This window comes from Geospiza fortis, unplaced genomic scaffold (genome assembly GCF_000277835.1).
Source record: "Geospiza fortis unplaced genomic scaffold, GeoFor_1.0 scaffold53, whole genome shotgun sequence".
Taxonomy (NCBI): Eukaryota; Metazoa; Chordata; class Aves; order Passeriformes; family Thraupidae; genus Geospiza; species Geospiza fortis.
This window is the reverse complement of record NW_005054305.1, coordinates 1,630,482-1,638,670: the sequence shown is the minus strand read 5'-3', so window position 1 is coordinate 1,638,670 and position 8,189 is coordinate 1,630,482. Positions and strand designations below refer to the sequence as shown.

Sequence of the window (8,189 nt, the reverse complement as noted above, 5' to 3'; positions counted from 1 at the left end):
GAATAAAAGCACTTCAGTTTAAAATTAAACTTAGAACTGAAGTGATTTTAGATGTGGAAGTTGTTATTAAAGCAATAGGCTGTTACAGTGTTTATGAACAGGCAGCTGCGGCAAACCTCTGTAGGGAGGTCTATGGTGTAACTGATGGAGCTCTGCTGAGGGCCCTGAGAGCACAAGGTTCCCTAGAGGTTTGTTCCCAAGTACTGGGCAGCCCCTTGGGGCCCACACCATTTCCTCTGCACCTGACCCATGCTAGGGACAATTGCAGTGGCTGCATCAGCAAGCACTGCTGAGACCTTGCAGAGTGTTTCTTCAGCACCTCACAGACTGGAGTAAAAGTTTCTCCTGTGTGCTGCTGTGAAGTGGAGCATTCAGGGTATGTACTCTGGAACTTGGCCATAAGGCACCCACACAACTTCCTAGCTTATTAAAACTGTAATTAGTGTAAGTTTCTCATTTCTCCAATGTTCATGTTAGACTCAAGAATCTTAATGCAGAATGACAAATCGTGAAAAACATTATATTCATAATCCTCCCTGCTGTTTGTTGTCTTCCAAAAATATATAAACAAATGCAATACAAGAATGCATATAGGTGCCATTGTTCTTTCCAGTGGCACAGTTGGTGTGTCATAACTCTTACTTTGAAAAGGAGCCCGGGTTTTCACTGAATCATCTTCCTCCTTTTTCCTTGTAGTGAGTTATGATGTAACTTCAGCAAGAGATATGCTCTTGTTGGCATCCTGTCAAGATGAACAGAAGAAGTGGGTGACACATTTAGTAAAGAAGATCCCTAAGACACCACCATCTTCTTTTGTTCGTGCTTCTCCTAGAACTTTGTCTACAAGATCCTCAGCAAACCAGTCATTCCGAAAAGTTGTTAAAAATACTTCTGGAAAAACTAGGTGAGAAATAAGCTACAAAAACTACAGATCTTCTTGGCTAAAAACCCCTCAGTTTATAAGTCCTATTCCATGTGAAATTGTGAAATAATTTCATAGTTACGGCTGCTAAACTGCTGATCTAAATCTTTGCTCAAATCCCAAAGGAATGAGCAGAATTCTCCTGTTATTATGGTAAATTTATCAACTCTTCACTTTTGGAAAGGTAGCATGGAGGTGGTAACTGGCCTGCCAGTGCTTGGGAGGGAGCTGCTTGCATTTTTCTTCCTGTTTAAAGGCAAGGCTCAGTGGATATGTCAGTAATGGCATTTAGCAGCAAGGGTGATCCACAGTCATTCCATCCATGGATTGACTCAGAGCTTGTGTATGCTAGAAGTCTTCTGCAAATGGGGCTAAAATGAGAAACTTACAGATTCTGTCTGTTGTTAGGCCAATTCTTTTGTTGTGAGGCCAGTTAAGTATTAATTCCATTCTTCCTCCCTGCTAACTCATTCCCAGTTGTCTTCTATCCCAGCAGTTGTTTTTGTAAACTATTTGTGACCCTATGCATTAACCAGGACATGATGTAAAATACACTTTTTTAATGCTTAGGTTGCTGTAATCTGATTTTAACCTTTATTAGCTTCCTGATACAGTATGTGTGTTGTTTTCTCCCCAAATAACCAAATGAATTGACAGTATGGAGTAGAAAATAGTGTCTCAGTAAGGAAAGAGTCTTCCCAGATTGGCAGGGCTACCAAACATTCCTGGCATGAAATGCAATAAAAGCAGACTTTTGCATATAAGGAGACATGGGGTATATCATGAAACATCCTCCTTGAAGGGAACAGATGAGAAAAGATCTGAAAGGCAAAAAGGGCATTGATTTTCTTGTCCCCAACACTTCCATCCTAAAACGTCAGTGATGATAGAATGGTTTGGGTGGGAAGGAACCTTAAGGATCATCTAGTTCCAACCCACTCTGCCACGGTGGATCAGGTTGCTCAGGGCCCCATCCAGCCTGGCCTTGAACACTCCCAGGGATCATAGTTTTGAGATTGTAATATATTCAGTGATATATAATCACCTTCAAGATAATCCCAATACTTCTTTATTTCACATTTAGATGTTTAGAGTTGTAGACTTTCTCTTCCAAAAGCTCTTAGAATTGATTCTGAGTATGCTCTCCATTTATCCTTGAGAGGTCCTCTGGTAGCTGTAATAACCAGCTTTCATGCATGCTCTTATGGGAGAAAAATCCATTTTCTTAAATCAATTAATTGATTATTTTTCACTCTGTCTTAATGGAAGCCCTGGTTTGGAGTTGCCTTTAGCAAGGATAAGTGTGCAGCTAATCTGCCAGAGAAGGAACAGATTTGGATATTTGAAAGTTTACAGTAACTCTTAAAGGAATGGGTATGTTTGGGGACATAAGTTATCCAGACTATTGCTGTTATTAATCCTGTTAGCATTGTCTTGTTGAGAGTGTTACAGAATCACAGAAATGCACAACTAGGGAGTGGAACTTTTGAAAAAAAAAAAGAGAAACACCATTATTAAAACTCTGTTTTTAAGATCCTAAAGATACGAGTCCAATAGCTCACCAGCACCAGAAGGAGGACAGCTGCTCATTCCTGAGCTTTATCTTGTGTCAGTTCATGCTTCACAGATTACCAGAGCAAGCTGATCTGTTTTTCAGCAGAAAATTAATCCAGGAATGTTTTGCCTAAAGGAAAGCCAAAAAACCCAAAGCATGATAACAAAAACAACCCTAACTCCAGAGAAGAAAAGCTTGTGATTTTCTGTTGGGTTCAGAAGTTACAGAGGTTTGGGGGAGAGCCTCAAGAATGAAAGGAGGAAGGGTGATGGTGATGATCTTGCACAAGTGGATGTCACGTCAGATCAGCTGTTCCAAATACTGCAGCCTTGCATTTTCTCCAGCTGCCCTGGTGTACAACCTCTGCTCACACCTTTCTCCATCATCCAAGGAGATCTTCCAAGTTCTTAGGAAGAAATAAAGCTCTTAGGTTTTCTGTCAATTCAGAATTTAATACCTGCATGGTATCTTACCTCTTTAGCTTCTTGAATTTATCTGACAAGCTGTGACATGGATCAAACAGTTAGCATTTACATTACTCTTCTAGACTGACCCCAAATCCATAATGACATAACTGATACCTTGCTTCTTGATGATATCAAATACTGACAGAGCTTCTTAGAACATATAATTAATTGTAAGAAACTCTGTTTTAATGCTGCATATTGTAGTCACTGATTGTGGAGCAAGAGTCCTGTTGAGCATAAGCCATTTAGAGAGGCACAGCGCATGAGCAGCAGGAGTGCTGGGTGTGTGTGTGCTCCTGCCTGTCATGCTGCCTGGAGACGTCTGCAAGAGGCAGGTGGAGCCCCTTGGAGGAGCTCCCTGGGTGTCTTTGTGACACACTCTGTCCCCATCTGACAGCTGGCATTGGGTTGACTGGAGTGCAGTGGGGCCTGCATGGTGCCTGCAGAGCAATGAGAACAAACAATGAAAAGATTCAGAGTTCCACTGAGCAAAGAAGCGTTAGAAAAAGGCCAGGCTGGAACTCTTCGTTCTGGCAGTTACACTGTGGACATTTTTGTGGTTTTCTCAGACAAATTTTTTGTGAGTTGTATCTGTGAACTAGACAAGTACTGCTCTGATGGACTATGTTCAGCCTGTGCCCTGATACCACTTCATATTCTGTCTTATATGTTTGACAATAAGGAGGTGATGGATTTATTTTAGGAAAATCCACTTCTAATGTACCACTATTTAAATTTGGCTTATTAAATAAATTCACAGTGTAGCTTATATACTGAACACTTAACTGGTAGCTCAGCACAGTAGCTGAGCTCATTTGACAGCCTGTTGCTACTTAAAGGGGAGGATTTTCCCTCTCTTTCTTCTTTTCCTTCTTTTCTGTCCTTGGATCCTAGGTAAGTGTTTGAAATGATCAATTTTGGACCCTTTCATGAAGGTACACAATTCGTTTTCCCGACTGTCAAAAAAATGTAGACTAACTGTGCCAAGGTAGTGAGTAGATCAGTGCACTGAGAAGTGCAGTGAAGGCCAAAGCTGAGGACAGGCAAGTTGGAGGATGCTCTGCTGGGGTCAGGGAGGTGATAAAACGGAGGAACACCAGGCTCTTTTCCTCTCAGGAGGCAGTCAGTTGTTGGATCAGCCTCTATGAACTCATGCATCCTGCAGTTCTCCTCCTCCCTCACCACTTTACCTAGGTGTGGGAATAAGAGAAGCAGCAATGATTTTTATGATTTTTATACATGTCTAGCTTTTACTGAGTATCTGAAAATTGTTCTCTTGTCAGACAGTATAGCAGAACTTGCCCTCGGTGATGGAGTCCTACCATGTAAGCAGGCATTAACTGTTTTGTTGAATGGATACAGACTTGAACACATGCTTGAAGACATTTCAGTACATTTCATTCAGGGTCTGACCCACCTTTCTTTGCAGTCAGTAGGCAGCGCTTCCTTGACTTCATGGAGAGGTGTCTCAGAACCATTGAAAGGAGCTTTGCACATTTGTTCATCCTAAGTTCTGTTCCTCATTTTAATAATTTATCACTAATGACAATGAATCAGAACTTCATGATGAACTGGCTGGCATTTGCAGTACTGCTTCAAGATCAGAACCTACACTTTATAGCTTCCAGTCTGCTGATTTATTCACATTGTATTAGCACAGCTGAGATCTTTTGTTTTAATACAGTTGGACTTGGGCACTTGGTCAAGTTAATGCATGTTTGAAGAGGAAAACGACCAAGCAGCAAAATTTCTGTGCATCAGATGAGCTCTGCAACTGCATGTGCGTACTCTTAGCCTAGAGAGCCTTTTTTTGTCCTGCAAGTGAAAGAGGGTCACCTTGCATTTGCCATGAATACACCCATGATTGTTGACTCTTGATTGCTTACTTGTAAAGCTGCAATAATATTATATCATCTGTCTGATCTCTGTGTCTGCTTAATGTCGTTTGAAACTGAGAACAGTTTGTGGAAGATGATGTAGGTATGATGTTAGTATTGTACCTTGTCAATTGAAAAAAAATTCTGTTAAAATCAAGTATTTTCTTCACTGAGGCTCTTGGCAAACACACACAAGTTTTACGAAGCTAATTTTTATATTTGTTATTAATTGTCTGTTTTCTTTTTTGTTCCAGCTAACCACATGTACAGTGCTTAATGGAACCTCATGGGATGCAGTCAGAGAAACAGGGCTTTTTTTAACCACACAGAGCAGTGCAGACGGGCTGTTGTTCCTTTCAACATAACTATCACAGGCTTCAGGGTTAAGATTGCTATTACTGTCTCCTCCTTGCTTTGGCACAAAAGCACGCTGAGGGTGTTTAATTGCGGGTTTGCCTCAAGGTAGATTAGATTAATTATTACTATGTAATGCAAGTTAAAGCAAATAAAGCTTAGCTAGGTATATAAAAAAGGTGCTGCCTTCTGGATTTTTTCAAAAAAGCCTGTCAGTCACAATGAAACGCAGCCAACTTTCTTCGTACCAGTGAAAGAAAAAGACTGTTAACCCTGTGAAGGGGATATTTATGTCAAGATGAGCATATGAAACGGAGTAGAAGAGGAAGGTTTCTCAGTGAGAAGGACTGCAATTGCTTTCAAGACTCTTAAGTTGTGCTCTTGAAGACTGCAGAACTAGCTTAAAATGAAGCCTTATCACTTGAACTTCAGTGCCTTCACTGCAGAGTTCTCTACAGCCTTAATGCTAACCACCCACTATGGAATGGATCAAAGTGTTAAATATTTTGCATTATGCTTTACAAAATACTGATGCAGCAGGTTTGTAAAGGGGGGAAAACAAGCAATTGCCTTTAATCTATGCATTTTTGCCAAGCCATACCGAATTATTTTATTGTTAGAGGCATTATAAACTAACAGTAAAAAGAACCACCGAGTTTGGAAGCATATTTTGGGGTACATCATTTCTATTACTGTATAATGTATTGCCTTACAATTTTAAGTGATAACGTACATTAAGTTAACAAACATTTAAGAATTATATGCACTGTTTGAACTGTAAATTATTCTTAGAACACTTTTACTTGGTTTTACATTGTTCTTTTAGTGCCTTAATTTGAGATAATTGTATTATTGCCATGTTGATAAATGTAGAAACCTAAAACTAAACAAAAGAAACCTCTAAAAAGCTATTGCATATCAGTAGTTTTTACTGAACTTTAATTGGTTGAAGTATTGTAGATGCTAGATGCATTTCTAAATTAAGTACAATCTTTGAGTGAGAATTCCTCTTACAAAGAAAGACTGATTCTTGTTCATAAGCCAAGAGATGAATAGGCAATGCAGGAAAAAAAAAACGGCAAAAAAGCTCTGGGTGAAATTCAGGAATTTCAGTAAATGCTGTCAGACTCTTGCTTTGTAGCAGGAATACATTCATGGTACGGGCAGTATGGTTTTATTTTATTTTATTTCTTAACCAAATACCTCCTCAATAATTTATATGGCTTTGCAGTTGTGTATTAAATAAGAAGCACTGGAAAACTGATTCGTCCTTAGGACGATTTGCATGTTTCAAGTGGTATTGAAAGCCGCACTGATGGATATGTAATAATAAACATATCTGTTATTAATATGGTAATGACTCTGTGCTCATTTAATGAGAAATAAAGTAATTTATGGAAAGACCTATTTGAAAATGACTGGCATGGTGTTTTCTCCTGACTGCAGCTTATACATCTTTCTGAGCATTCAGACATTGCAACAGTTTCCAAGTACAAGGTGCATTTGCATCATAATGCCCAGGGCAGTCTGGAAGTTTTTTTTTTTTTTTTTTACTATTCCTCATGAATAAGTAAATACCATATTAAATAATGTTTTAATTTCCTTATTCTCATGGCCTGCTGTAGTAGCCTAGTTTTATTTATTATTCAACCACCACCCTGAGCTGGCCTTGTGATTGCTTCATCCTTCATGATGCAGGTTTGGAGTTTCAGAAATTGCACTTATTTGTGGGAGTGAACACTGTTCAAAAGACAGGGCAGTTTTTGTTGGTGGGGGGTTTTGGGATGAGGCTTTTTGGGCTTTTTTGGAACAGCCATGTACATCCCATGAAGCTAGCTGTCCATAAATCTCCCTGGCGAATCCACCAAGGTCTGCAGAACAATAGAGCAGTAAGGCCAAATTACATGTGAATCATTGTATGTCCTTTGAAGGTCACAGAGCGGGGAAGTACAGATAAATAGAAGCCACTGATGTAACTTCAGCAAGTTTCTCTGTGTTGAGCTTGCTGTATCTGAAATGTCAGGCGTATCAAAACTGTGGCTGGAGCACACTGAAGACAACCTTCCAGATCACCAGTCACATTGACAGTGAGCTTGTCAAGCAATATAAGAGATAACTGGGACCTCCTTTAATCTCCTGTCACATACTGGGAAGGGAAAAATATAGTAAGATGATCAAACATATCTTACTTAAATATGTACATTATAATAGGAAATTTGGAGCAGTTGGAAAGGCCTGTGGTCTCTCCAGACTTGGATTAGGTTGTGGATTGCTTTTCTGCTTTCCTTCATGTGTAACTGGCTACCTCTGCAGGCTCAAAACCTTTTGCTTGAGTAATTTATTAATAAATAGTAGTATCTTGTAATTTCATATTTCATGAATCTGAAAAATAGCATAAGCCCTGTTATGAATAGCTAGTGACTAGTGAGAAGAGGGATTGTGGAAAAATGGTTTTTGCTCTAGAGACTGGCACCTACTGTCATTTCCACAGTGTTTTAGTAATGCTGAAGTTCTGCAGGTTTTGTTTTTTTTTTTTTTTTAATGCTGATTTTTGCTTGAGAAAGCAGCAGCAGACATAATGAAGTGTAATATTACATTGACTTGTGTGTCTGGGATAAATTGCAACTAAAATGCTGTAATAATAAAGTCTAGACGTGCAAATTACAGTTTGTGTGTTCTGGTACACTGATGTTGGCACTTGTTTACTGTAAGCAAGGTGCCTATCTACAGGAATAGCTACACTTTGAATAAAAAAAGCAGCCAAATGTCTCTACTGTTAGGAAATGTAATGCTTACAATCTCAACTGAAAGTCATCAAGATACCTGAAACGTTTAAGATGTGAAGAGCCGGCATAAATCACCCTGGCTGCCTTTATGCTGGTGAAGGTGTAATTTTACAAGCTGCTTGAGAAATCAAAAAGTTCATTTTCTTACATGATTTTTTGTTGTTGTTGTTGATTTGGCTCCACCTTTTCATTTTTTAATGATTGTATTAGGTTTACTGACATTGGCAG

At 39.2% G+C, this 8,189-nt stretch overlaps 1 protein-coding gene across 1 annotated transcript in view; it reads left to right on the top strand.

Moving 5' to 3' along the window:
* Positions 1-6,590, top strand: part of ROCK1 (Rho associated coiled-coil containing protein kinase 1) — an 82,696-nt gene extending 76,106 nt beyond the window's left edge. The window contains exons 32-33 of the mRNA XM_005418282.2: positions 697-904; positions 5,076-6,590. Of these exons, the coding sequence (XP_005418339.1) occupies positions 697-904; positions 5,076-5,079 (212 nt within the window). The 3' untranslated portion in view covers positions 5,080-6,590. The remainder of the gene's footprint in view (positions 1-696; positions 905-5,075) is intronic.
* The last annotated feature ends 1,599 nt before the right edge of the window (positions 6,591-8,189 follow it).